At 39.4% G+C, this 13,677-nt stretch overlaps 3 protein-coding genes, 1 non-coding gene and 1 pseudogene across 4 annotated transcripts; 3 read left to right on the forward strand and 2 right to left on the reverse strand.

The window, feature by feature from the left end:
• Positions 1 to 965: 965 nt before the first annotated feature.
• LOC126789675 (uncharacterized) lies at positions 966 to 1,073 on the forward strand (annotated as a pseudogene).
• Positions 1,074 to 2,431: 1,358 nt separating this feature from the next.
• Positions 2,432 to 2,590, forward strand: LOC126789692 (U1 spliceosomal RNA). The gene has a single exon (XR_007671605.1). It is a non-coding gene; the product is annotated as a U1 spliceosomal RNA (small nuclear RNA).
• A 792-nt stretch (positions 2,591 to 3,382) lies between these two features.
• LOC126788268 (histone H4) lies at positions 3,383 to 3,760 on the reverse strand. The gene has a single exon (XM_050514241.1). It carries the CDS (start codon positions 3,711 to 3,713, stop codon positions 3,402 to 3,404), a length of 312 nt encoding a protein of 103 aa, XP_050370198.1. The 5' UTR covers positions 3,714 to 3,760; the 3' UTR covers positions 3,383 to 3,401.
• Positions 3,761 to 9,141: 5,381 nt separating this feature from the next.
• On the reverse strand, positions 9,142 to 9,453 carry LOC126788270 (uncharacterized). The gene is made up of 2 exons (XM_050514243.1): positions 9,409 to 9,453; positions 9,142 to 9,357 (listed from the first exon to the last, which is right to left on the reverse strand). Exons 1-2 carry the CDS (start codon positions 9,451 to 9,453, stop codon positions 9,142 to 9,144), a joined length of 261 nt encoding a protein of 86 aa, XP_050370200.1.
• Positions 9,454 to 10,654: 1,201 nt separating this feature from the next.
• LOC126788271 (ATP synthase small subunit 6, mitochondrial) lies at positions 10,655 to 13,314 on the forward strand. Its single transcript, XM_050514244.1, has 3 exons — positions 10,655 to 10,840; positions 10,930 to 10,972; positions 13,067 to 13,314. The coding sequence occupies exons 1-3, from the start codon at positions 10,720 to 10,722 to the stop codon at positions 13,068 to 13,070; spliced, it is 168 nt and encodes a 55-aa protein (XP_050370201.1). The 5' UTR covers positions 10,655 to 10,719; the 3' UTR covers positions 13,071 to 13,314.
• The last annotated feature ends 363 nt before the right edge of the window (positions 13,315 to 13,677 follow it).

A 13,677-nucleotide genomic window follows, 5' to 3' on the forward strand; every position in this document is an offset into this window, starting at 1 on the left:
AAAGGGAAGAAAGAATCCAATGAATATTCGAGATACTTCTAGGCCATTTTATATATTCTAGAAAGAAAGGTCATATGAAGTCCCCTTCAAACCGTACCATTTTATTGTAAGAAAATGCAAGGTCATACGATGGCACTTGAAACCATTTCATCGTATTCTTTAGCCTTCCACTGCTGCAACCTTTGTTTATTAAATGGTGCGAATTTTCATACATTAGTTTCTCATTTGTGGTTTTAGGAGGGTTCTTTGTTCTGTAAGTTTAGACTTCATCACCATCGGAACTGCATATACTGTCCAGTGACCACACAATCACAGGCATCAGCCTAAGTACATCGCAGAACGTCACAGAATATGTCGCCATGGCTCATGTTTGACAGTTTCATCCGTCAATTTGTTTTTCGATTTTGAAGATCTTAACGATTATCAAATTGGCTGAACATTTACATAGATGATATACATAATATTATCTAGATACTAGACAATGAAGATGAGGAAATTCGATCGAAAAGTGGAGTAAAAATGGAAATCTGCACCAAAACCATTGGTACATACCTCTTTAACCAAGAAAATCTATATTTATATATATATATATATAATAGAAAATATGTCCAGAAATCAAGGCAAAGTAGCCTTGTACTTGGAGCTATCATCAAACTTGAGGAATTATATATCTTGCATTGTATACAGATACATTTGATCATTGATCAACTATAATAATCTTTTCGTATATGCGTACGCTTATATGTAACAACTAAGTTTACATAATTACATGTAGACACAATTGACTTGTAATTACTACATCAACATTCAACAAAATCTCTTACCTCCCTGAAATGGGCGTGTAGTCTGCGAAGAACTGAGCAGGAGCAATAGTTTGGGGTCTATATCCCACACTGGAGAAAGAGACAGCAACAGTCAAGTGCGAGTGGTATAATTTGAAGCAACTTGATCTTTCAAACTCACGGAGCCATGCATTGAGCACATAGCGAACTATTCTTTCGCCTTTTACTAAAGAATACCGTTTGCGCGGCGCTTTAAGTGGCATACGCCTATTTTTGGAAGGGTGTACCTCTGTGTGTGGGTGCCCCTCAAAATTCACTCAAATATTTGTTCAAGATACCACATAAGCGCCACATAAGCGTTGAGCAACATCTCATACAAATAATCATTGATCACAATTTGGAACCAGATTGGTTTATATATGACTAAAAACTTCCAACTTCTATAAGATTTCAGTATCAGTTATGAGGTACAGATTCACTTTCCAGATTGACAGGCGCTGAAAGCTTACGCTTAAGACTTCATTTCTTTTTTGGTCGATTTGCAAGAGCGACAAACATTTGAATCTGCTTTGAGAAGTTTATATCATTGTAATGTCCACAAGTTGACATCCTGGTTATTCAGTTTTGGGAATACTCGGCAGCTTAGTTTTTGAATCTTTTTATTGGATAAGGCATTGCCGCATAATTCATCCTCAAATGTGGATGGTTTGAAATTCTGGACTTAACATCACATATAGAAGAAAGTGGCAAGCAGCTGCTTATGGCAACTTTATTTGCATGATTACTGCACTAAAACTTATCTTTTGTTATTGTTGCTTGCTCTTAATTGTGTGTTATTGTTGAAATTTGCAGTGAAAACTCTTACTAGTACCATAAACATTCAGTTAGAAACTTAAGCGATTTGATGAACTATTATTTTTTATCTTGTAAACATGTGAACAAGACCGCTATTTTTCATCCTTGTGTTGCACTATTACAAGGTTTGGCGCACCCTACCAATTATATTACAAGTTTGGATAGAAAATATATCTCGGGGAATCAGAAAATCCTACTCAGCAAGATGTAAACTATTTTCATGTGTATGTAAAGTATGACAAGCAGGTGGTGGAGTTTGTAACAGAAAAATACACTAGTCTTCTGTGTATCCAAAGGATGACTATCTGAGAGACTAAAATGCTTGTTCTTTTGCCACCCTATTAAAAGTTCAAGTTATATGTGCAAACTAAAATGTTATATCAGGCGCTGCCTCTATAATTTATATAATTATGTAGTAGTACGTCGCTTATAATAATCAACTAAAAGACAATAAAATATATCGTGATAAAAATGGGAAGTGCTTTTGTTGCCTCATCTTTGCCTTTGCATTCTAGTTCTCACAAATGTACCCCCAAACGCAATCGCAATAGTGTAGGAGGGGGGGGGGGGGCTTATGGAACCAACTATTTCCAAAACATTTTGTGACAAACAGTTGAAGTGAAAAAGAATTCAATGTATTCTGAAAATAAATTAATTAGAAGAGGGATTTGAGAAGCTTATTAACACATAATTCATATGCTGTAAATCTATAAATTGCAGCTTACCACATCGGATGATGAGTAGAGTAGACAAGGGTAGGACAAATAAATACGGATGGGGGGCAACCTTGAAACATACTTACCTGGACGGGGTCAATGGGTGATCAAGAAGACTCATGGCCTAGGCTAGTGACCTCCATTGCACTTCGGAGGGGTGCTCGCTTAAGATCTCCCCAAGTGGGAGAGTCTACGTCATAATTTATTGCAAGGGGGTTTGCGTCCGCGCAGCCCCTACAATTTAAGTTAAGCTTTTTTATTAGGCCACAGGTTCTTTTGATTTCATTCAACTGGGTTAGTCATCACAGGTTCTTACATTTGTTTGTTCACAATGCAAGTATATCTTATAATTTGCAACTCTGAACCTGCGCTTGGTGTTGGGAGGTCCATGAGGAACATAGAATTCTGAGAAAGCAATGTGCACATCTTTGATTTAGCTTTTATGCACTGAACTGGTTTGAAGTCTGTGATTGTGAGCGTAGCTGCGTATGAAACCAATGCGTTAATTTCCCATTCTTGCACAGTTGCACGCAGTAAGCCTCATATATAGTAGTCTCAACTGTACAACTCATTTGCAAATCGAGTGGTGTGAGTAATTGGTTTTGTGCATGTACTTGTCAATTTGCAGTTCATATGTGAAGAGAACAGAGAGATGACGAGGCATAGCAATCTATACTAGGAGACACACCAGGTGCCCGAACACAACAAATACAGTAAGCCAACCCAAAAGTATCCGTAGCCAACTTACACTTATATTTGGATTTTGCAAACTGTGCCGTGATCCAATTTATCGACAATTCCATACAAGCACTTGAATTTCATAGCCAATTCCTAATGCTAGTAGAGTAGACTAATCTCACAAGAAAAGTTGGTAAAACAAGAACACTTGCCCATGGCTCCAAACAATTGCACCACAAGCTGAAAGAATTAAAAAAGATAACTGAGAACTTGTATTACTTGTTACTTGATTATAAGAAAGCGAATTTCATAAACAGCATATTTTCACCACAGACTAAATCCAAATTATAAGCAAAAACCCTAATCTGAATTAACCCCCAAATCCGTAAAGGGTCCTTCCCTGCCTCTTGAGCGCATAGACGACGTCCATGGCCGTGACGGTCTTCCTGCGAGCGTGCTCGGTGTAAGTGACGGCGTCACGGATGACGTTCTCGAGGAAGATCTTGAGGACACCTCTGGTCTCCTCGTAGATGAGGCCGGAGATACGCTTGACTCCGCCACGGCGAGCGAGACGGCGGATGGCGGGCTTGGTGATGCCCTGGATGTTATCCCTCAGCACCTTCCTGTGACGCTTCGCTCCTCCCTTGCCCAACCCCTTGCCTCCCTTGCCGCGGCCTGACATTTTCACCGGAGAATTTGAAGGAGAGAGAGTTTGATTTTGAAGGAAGATGAGAGGATTGAAAGTAATTGATGTTAATGAGGGGGAAAGAGTCTGGGTATTTATATAGAAGGGAGGTAATTGGGGAGTAAATACTGGTCGTTCGATCTGGGTGCTTATTGACGGCTAATAGAATCGATCCGCGCGATGTAGTTTAATTGGGTATGAGAGTATGACGCGGATTGTGCTTTTCGGCCGTTTAAAATGCGAGCCAAAAGAAGACACGAGGGTGCAACTGTGCAAGTGCATCTTCTTTGTTTCCTTCCTTACTGCGACGGTTCTACCCACCTAGCCTGCCTTAGACAGACGGTCTAGGCGCTTGCATTGTGACCGTTTTCCCACGTAGGCACCCGCCCACGCCGCCTAGGCACTTAGTTTTTCCCGCATAAGAGCCCGCTTAAGTGCTCGCCTTGGCAATGGTTTTCCCGCTTAGGTGCTCGCGTAGACTTCATTTTTCGAGACAGAATTGCAAAAGGGAAAATATTTCTTCTTTGTTCGAAAGAGAAAATGAAAAAATTACTGGAAAAACCTGTTTTAGTAAATTTCTCCTCTACCTCTTAAACTGGTACAATGTGAAAAGCAAGTAAAGCACTAAGAAAAAGTGAATTTGTCCATTTTAACTGATATTTCCTACGTGTTTCTTCGAAAGTCTAAACAGACACCTGATTCACTAATTGGATTACTTGTTTCTAATCTACTTGCTGATTGTGTTCGTAGCTTCATATATCTGGACAAGTTACAACCAGATAATTCTTTCTCTAATCATACCTCGATATCAAATCCAATTACAAATGTATGATAAAACTTATCATCTAGTCATGCCACACAAGCCACGATGGATTTCAAAGGGAATGGACACCAACAACCAAAAAGTTCAGACTTTCATCTCATTTCAATTATATCCAAAGCAAGATCAGAAACTTGCAAACATTTGAAATACTGAGGTATGAAAAGCATATGGAAACCTGGATACTTCGAGACTATGAGCTTACAAGCATCAAATAGATGCTAAACATGAACTTCTAACCTAGATTTTCACTGCTAAGCTGAGATCCTTGCACGACACTCTGCTATTCTTCGAGCAATGACTCTTCGTCCACCCTTGGTTGCCTTCCTGTTCATGGGATAAGGGTCATTCTTGCAAAATCTTGGCTGAGACATAAGAGGAGACAAGCTCAGTGGACCAAGGAATAAAAACTTGTCCTTGCAAAACCCCTAAATGAGAGACCATTGATCCAACAACTTGAATTTGAATGGAGATTAGACTACCAAAATAAAGTGTTTTCACTATCAGTAGCATTACATTTCACTGATTTCTCATGTGTTCATAACAAGGCTAACTTTAAGCAATCAACTATCCAGGGAAATGAAAATTACAAGCCGTAAATTGAAAAAAATGTGACACAATGGGTAGCATTAAAGGCAACCACATACAACTAGCTAAACCAAAAACCATCATACTTGTTCTGGAAGCTGTCTAAAATCCAACTTAAGGTACTTTACATGACAAAAAAAAAATTATAGAATGATCATCAAATTTTCTTAAATATATCATATCATTCATATGCAGTGTTTGTTTGAGAGAGTGGGAAGAAGAGAGATACTGAGCAAAAAAGCCATGGTTCCTCTTACACCTGATAGTACTAGGCTGGAATGTCCGCTTCAGAAATAATATCATTGGATGATTTGATGAAGACTCGTTTCATGAGGAATAAATTATATACATAGTGTGTGGAAAGCAACGAGAAATATAGACTGTCCAAATTACTTTTATGCGAGTCTGGTTGGCAAGCAGCAGCTGCAGCACACTTGGCTGGCCTTGCCGACAGGACAACTAGCAGAGTTCGAGTAGCGTCGGATTACTGGCCACATAGATTTAAACCAAAAAAACAAATTGTTATAGAATATCAACTATATGTTTGTTTATTTCTCTTGTTTGAGACAAATTGTGAATATAGAATATCGCTTTACAATGAAAAGAGTTGGGAAGAAGTTAAAATAGATTACTGAGAGAGATCAGTAAAAGAAATTTTCATCCAAGATTTAATAGTTGGTTTATTCTTAGCCTCGACAAAGTCCATCTTGTTGTTATAGGAATGAACAAGAACAAATAAATTTTAGTTAATGTAATGAAGATACCAATCATCGCTTCAAAGACTCCACCCAATTTATTTATTTCAAAAAACTCAAAAATATATATGTCTGGAATAGAAATATTCTAGCCTCCCAAGTAAAGAACGGTTACAAATAATGAAGAAACTAATAAGTTTAGATAAGAAGCAACATAGGGGGCCTTCTTCGCCTTCTACCTAAGCTGCGCAGGAAAGACCCAAAGCCAATCCTAGGGAAAAATGAAGCTTCATAGGGTCTTTCTGTCCAGGTGCAGGTAGTCAGCATATTCACAGACATGTCTATTTCACTGAGCCTTTCTCTGAGACAGTGCTCAGATCGTTACGCCTTTCGTGTCGGTCAAAACTTACCCAAAAAAAGGAATTTCGCTACCTTAGGACCGTCATAGTTACAGCCGCCATTCACCGGGGCTTCGGTCGCCGGCTCCCCTGTCATCAAGTCACCAACTTCCTTGACCTTCTGGCACTGGGCATTCGTTAGCCCCCATACATGGTCTTACGACTTTGCGGAGACATGTGTTTTTGGTAAACAATCGCCCGAGCCTGGTCAATGCAACCCCCGTTGTGAGAAGGCACCCCTTCTCCCGAAGTTACGCCGCTATTTTGCCGAGCTCCGTAGAGAGAGTTGTCTCGCACCCCTAAGTACTCTCTACCTACCCACCTGTGTTGGTTTCGGGTACATGTACCCTTTTGTTGAAGGTCGTTCGAGCTTTTCCTGGGAGTATGGCATGAGTTACTTCAGTGTCGTGGCGCCTAGTATTAGAACATTGGATTAGGGCATTTTCGCTACCCTTTCTTACCCTGAAAAATCAGGGGCATTTCACGTCCTTGAATCGATAACCATCTTTCGGCTAACCTAGCCTCCTCCGTCCTTCGAGACCAACAAGGGGTAGTACATGAATATTCACATGTTGTCCATCGACTACGCCTTTCAACTTGATATTAGTCCCTGACGCACCCTCCTTGGACGAACCTTGTGAACGGACCTTGGGTTTTCGAGGCATTGGATTCTCACCAATGTTTGCGTTACTCAAGCCGACATTATCGCTTCCGCTTTGTCCATTGCCGCTCGCGCGGTTTCTTCCCTCTAGGTGGAACGCTCCCATACCGATGCATTTTTATATCCCACAGCTTCGACATATCGCTTAACCCCGTTCATCTTCGGCGCAAGAGCGCTCGATCAGTGAGCTATTACGCACTCTTTCAAGGGTGGCTGCTTCTAGGAAAATCTCCTAGCTGTCTCTTATCTGGTGATCCAGGTTGTTTCCCTCTCGATGATAAAGCTTATCCCCCACCGTCTCACTGACCGATCTTGACCCTTGTTATTTTGAGGTTATATCTAGTATTCATAGTTTGCCTCGATTTGGTACCGATGGTCCGCACCGAAACAATGCTTTACCCCTAGATGTCGAGTCAACTGCTGCGCCTCAAAGCATTTTGGGGAGAACCAGCTAGCTCTGGGTTCAAGTGGCATTTCACCTCTAACCACAACTCATCCGTTGATTCTTCAACATCAGTCGGTTCTGACCTCCACTTAGTTTCTCCCAAGCTTCATCATGGTCATGGATAGATCACCCAGGTTCGAGTCCATAAGCAGTGACAATTGCCCTATGAAGACTCGCTTTCGCTACGGCTCCAGTGGGTTCCTTTAACCAAGCCACTGCCTATGAGTTGCCGACTCATTCTTCAACAGGTACACGGTTAGAGCCTAAGGCTCCTCCCATTGCTTGGGAGCTTATGGTTCCATGCTCTATTTCACTCCCTGATGGGGGTTCTTTTCGCCTTTCCGTCACGGTACTACTTCACTATCGGTCACCCAGGAGTATTTAGCCTTACAAGGTGGTCCTTGCTGATTCACATGGGATTCCACGTGTCCCATGCTACTTGGGTCAGAGCGTAAGCTAGTAATGCTTTCGGCTATTGGACTCTTGCCATCTAGGGTGCAATACTCCACTGCTTTGCCTAGCGGCACGACGCTTGAACCTCGCCCTTAACTTTTTTTAAGGCTATGCCATCCCCTAAGGTGATGCTATTTGGAAGAATCTTATCAACGTCCATGAATAATAAATCATAGCATAGATCGAACTGCCGAATTGAAAAAATTGGGTGCTATCATATAACTTTGTATCCGCTAAATTCGCGACTTAGAGATAAGTGGACTCGAACCGCTGACATCCGCCACAGGGTAAACTACCACCTCTTAGGCCCCCAACTAATTCTACCATAGAGGCCAACGATAGATAATACTCCCCCCCCCCCCCAAACACAACTTACAACTTTCATCATACTGTGCTCTCCAAAGAGAAACTTTTCTCAAAATCTAAAAAAAAAGAAGGGTGCTGAGTTGGAATACCATTCTAACTCATGATTCTTCTAATTCAGAAAGATCTAGCTACAGGAAAACCAGGATCAAAGAAGTTTCCCACTTTTACACCCAACTCTTTGTTCTTAAGAATGTTGGTTTAAAAAAATGAGTGATTACCCTTCTCTGACCCTTACTGCCCAACCTGAAATCGGTCCGCTTATTGAACAAGGTTCTATGGTCAAATATTAATAATACAAATATTATGGATTACGCTACTTGAATTGTTCAAGTTGGAGCATAAGACATTACTGTTGAAATTTTACATTGTCCTTCATATCTATGAACTCATGTAACAAAAATAAAACACTTATAGGTTCCAAAATTTCTCAGCAAAAATAATCAGACCCAAATCAAAGTGAACAACGAACTCACTCCATGTGCAGTCCTGATTGTGAAACCATTCCCCCATTTTCTAAGAAACTAAACAAGCATAAACCGATGATATGAGAGAGAGTACCTTCAGCTAAGATAAGATGGAGATAATGCAGGCCGCAAGGATGCACAAATCCCTCATTGAAGACCCTCATAATCAATTTTTGGGGTAAATGGACAGAGGTATCTGAGTTTCTCAGTGTCTCAGACTAAGAAGAGGCACATCGTTTAGGTCATCGGGGTGTACAAACAAGCATTAAGAACTAGGTCAACAATTTACTATTGCTTGGCATTTATCAATTGAAATTTGTTTGGGTTTTGATGAAACGATTCAATTCCCAATTGCTCAAAAGCAAAAGAAGAAGCAAAAACATAAGAAACGGGTCTGGGAAATCAAACTTGTATTACTTCAAAATAAGGGTGCAAATTATATAGAAACAAGGAATTTCATTATAGATATCCATCACACCCAGATCTAAAACCTAAACATTAATCCAATGCAAAATAATAAAAACAGAACCCCAAATCAACCCCTAAATCCGTAGAGGGTCCTTCCCTGCCTCTTGAGAGCATAAAAGACTTCCATGGCAGTGACGGTCTTCCTGCAAGCGTGCTCGGTGTAAGTGACGGCGTCACGGATGACGTTCTCGAGAAAGATCTTGAGGACACCTCTGGTCTCCTCGTAGATGAGGCTAGAGATATGATAGACTCCGCCACGGCGAGCCAAACGGTGAATGTCGGGCTTGGTGATGCCCTAGATGTTATCCCTCAGCACCTTCCTGTGATGCCTCGCTCCTCCTTTCCCTAACCCCTTGCCTCCCTTACCAAACCCTGTCATTTTTCACTGAAAAAGTTTGAAGAAGAGAGAGTTTGATTTTGGTTAAGTGAGAGAATTGAGAATTGAGAAGATTTGGATTTGATGGAGAGGAAGGGAGATTTATATAGCAAGCGAAATAAGGGTTTGGGATTTGGAGGTCTTTCGGGGGTCGATACTGATCGTTGGATATGGGTTCTCGACGGTTTAGAGAGCGATCGGTGCCATGTGTTTCATTGGCTGAGAGGTATATTTCTAGGTGTGGCACGGATTGTGCTTTTTAACTCTTTGCCTCTTTGGGAAGGAATCGTGTGTCTCTCGATTTATTTATTTTTGTTATGGGGTGGATGAGTGAAATGCTATAACAAGGTCTATTTGTGATTTGAATTCATAATCTTCATTTAATAAGGATAGATTATGCTATTGAACCAAATAATATTGGACGTATATGTTTATTTGTATCTTTAAAACACACACAACTTCTTGATTCGTCTGTAGTGACAACGGAATGGTATACAGTTGTACTTATTCGTGATCCAATTGAAAAACTAAGGACATTTGATTCAAATAATACAAGCAATACAATTTTAAGATACATGAAATTCATTAACTATAAGACGTTTTTTAACCAAAAAGAATAGAGTACTCCCTAACATAAGGGTCGGCAATGGGTCGGGTTCGATGATTTTTCCCTCAATTTTTAGGGCCGGGCTTGCTAACAAAATCAAGGCCCATGGGTCCAGACTGGGCCGAGCTTTTTGAATGGGCCGGGTCGGGCCCATTATATTTTATGTGTAATGTATTTTTTTAATAATAATAAAAAGATATGATAATTATTTAATTAAATATAATACAAAAAAATTAAAAGTATAACTAAATAATTTAACTAATTAACATATATAACAAATAAATACATATAAAATTATTAATTATATAAATGAATGGATTTTGAACGAACTTTTTAAGATTAAGCTGAAGTTTTCAAGTTTGAACCTTTAGCTTTCTACCCAATCTTATATACCCAAAAAGCCAAGATTTGACTGGGCTGGGCTGCACACGGGCCACCCACGGGATTTTAGACCCGTGGGCCAAATGATGACCAACACCACTCTTAATTAAGATCAGGCCATTTCCAATGGGCCTACATGGGCTGTAATATCAAGCGGGCTCAAACCACAGGAGCATTTCACTCTTAACCCAAACGTTTCAGGGTACATAGGGCAAATCAGCCACACAAACCCCCACCCACAATCGCAAAACACAGAGCTGTCTCACAGGGAAGGAGAGAAAATGAGGAAGTTCGATCCATGGCCGGTTTTCTTCAAGAGGGAATGGAGCCGCAACTGGCCCTTCCTCGTCGGCTTCGCCATCACCGGAACCCTCATCACCAAGTTCTCCCTCGGCCTCACTGGTAACTCCTCTCTCTCTATTCGATCTGTTCTATTTCCGAATCTTTTAAGCCAAACCCTAACTTTTGTTTTATCGTCTGATTTTTTACAGAGGAAGATGCCAAGAACTCACCCTTCGTTCAGAGGCACAAGAGGTACTTCCGATTTCTTATGTAGCAGAACTCATATGTGCAGTTGTTATTTGATCGGAATTTAATTGATCAATCTACAAAATTCATGTAATGTAAATTGGGCTATGACTAATCGTTTAGAGGGTATGTGCTTCGTACAATTTTTGCTTCTTGCTGTCATATGAGACTGGGTATTTGCCAGACCTGAGATTTTGAGACCTAAGGCGGGTTTAAGAAATGATGCCCTCTAAAAGCGACTCCATTAGATTTGTCGTTTGGTTTTAATTTTTATAAAATACCATATATGCTATCTACATTTCCAGACGTGTAAAAATTCTTTTAGGAAGAAATATCTCTTGTATTTAGATAGTACAATATAAATCAATTGCAGACAACCTTATTAGACTTAATACTTGACATGGTATTGTAATATCCATATTATGACGGAATCTTATGTTGAACTGTATCCATAAAAGTATCATAAACACATTAACTCATGTTTCAGCAATAACAAGCACGCAAAAAACATATAGTCGAATAAGAAGTACTAACCTTGATTGTTCATGTTCGCCATTTAGCTTCAACAGGGAAGCTTCTCTGCAATACTCTCTCTTTAGCACTCACTTGTGAGAAATGTTTTTGTGCGTGTATTGAGCTTACAAAGGGATCCCCTTATGTACTAGTCAGATTCCTTGAGTCTCATCTCACAAGGCAACTTAAGGTTATCTAATTAGTTGTTATGTGATAATCATAGTATATGATATATACTATTTGAACTCCTTGTATTATCTTTATCAGATAAAGAGCATAATATCCAAGTTAAGTATTTATCATTTAATCTCTTTTACTTATTTCACAAGATGCATATGTGTGTTGGGCTCTCATGAGATATTCTTGAGTCCACGTTAGATTTAACTCTAACATCTTATAGATTAGAGGATTGTAGATATCTTCTGAATTAAAAACAAAAATCAAAATTAAGACGTTAAAGTTGTAGGAAAACGAAAAAAAGAGAAGAAATAGACGAAAAAAAGAAGAAGAAATAGTCTCTTTCTCCCTCACTCCTTCCCTCCCTCCCTCCCTCCCTCCCTCCCCTGATGCCTGAGGCGGCAGCCTCTTAGGCCTCCACTCAGGTCCGGGCATGGGTATTTGAGCATTACCAATCATTAGTTGACTTGGTAAGTATAAGTGTATAAAGACTAGGGTTGCTGCCGAAATGCCTGATTTTAGTGCTGTTCTGTAAACTCCTATTTCCACATATATTAAGACCTGTTGGTAAAGTGTTTGAATCCGGATGTACGCTGGGTTTGCTGCTTCACTCTGAAGTTTAGATTTTAAATTACAACTTCTTATATGGGTGCTCTAATATTTAGATCTCGAATTGTCATTGAACTCATCTCTCTCTCTCTCTCTCTCTCTCTCTCTTTTTGAGAAGATTTAACTCATCTCTTTTATTGTTCTTGATGTATGTACTGTTTTGTCTTTCTGTTTTCTTTGGGCTTCTGTTAAACCAATACCTTTTCCATTAATGAAAATCAGTGTCACTGCATTTTTCTGCCCTTTCGGCTCTCTATTAGAGGGACAATTGGTGGTTGCAGAATTGTATGCTATTCTGAGTAACTGAGTTTTATTTTTGAGATGTCTTTCTTTGTTTACAGTGTATAGATGAATTTGTATAAAGAGCTATCCGGTGATGATCCTATATACGAAAATTTACTATCCTTACTTGTAGTTAAGGATTATGAGTTTTAAAAATGTTAATGTGGTTACTTACTACTGTATATCTTAGATACTTAATTTATGGATATATGATAGAAAGATAATTATATATAACCCGTCACTGCAAGTATTCAAATACCATGCAATCTGATGTGTGAGTGATTTAATTTACAACTTTACGATAGCTTTAACTTTTACATGCAAATGATGTGATATAGATAGAAGTTCTTAGGATGCTTAGTTTTGGTTAGTGCTAATTATTTTCCATTGTTTTTATTTATATATTGGTCTTGGCATGTATGAAGTTTGTATGTTCACCTATAACAGGTCATAGCATTACAAGAGTCTCTCCGACTCAGTAAGTGAACTTCGTTGCTTAATTGTTTCTCTGTTTTGCAGGTGATTTCTCAATGCCATTGCAACTACCTTTCTTCTCATGTTGTGAAGGGGAAGATAATAACAAAGCGGTGTTCAGATTCTCTGTTTTTGAATTTTCTGTAATGTTTACAATGACTTGAATAACATGAGAAGGATTACTTCTGTCTGTGGGTTTTGAACTATGTGTACTTGGGCAGACCTTTTTTTTCCAAGGTGAAACTACAAAAATTGTGCAACATTGCAGTAATTCTAGCTGATCTCTTTATGCATTTTTTTCATGATTTTCCGCATGTCCATCATTTGGCTTATATCTGCTAAATCAGTGTAGGAATTTTAAATCAAGTTAGGAATTTTGTGTATTTGAGCAGACTAATCTTTTAAAATGGAACTAGAAAAGTGTGCAATGTGCATGTTCATGTTCTTGCTGATTCAATTGTGCATCTTTCTTGATCTCCCGCATGTCCATTAGGCTGATAACTGATCTCAATCAGTCTTGGAATTTTGAAGAACTTTGTTGCGAGTGGAAGACACTTATGTGGATGAAAATTGAGTTACATATATGCTATGCCAGTTAATAGTGGCGGGTGCGAGATTATCGTTACTTCCAAGTGCTCCTTCGACGAGACTAGCGG

The sequence above is a fragment of the Argentina anserina genome, chromosome 3, assembly GCF_933775445.1.
Source record: "Argentina anserina chromosome 3, drPotAnse1.1, whole genome shotgun sequence".
Taxonomy (NCBI): domain Eukaryota; kingdom Viridiplantae; phylum Streptophyta; class Magnoliopsida; order Rosales; family Rosaceae; genus Argentina; species Argentina anserina.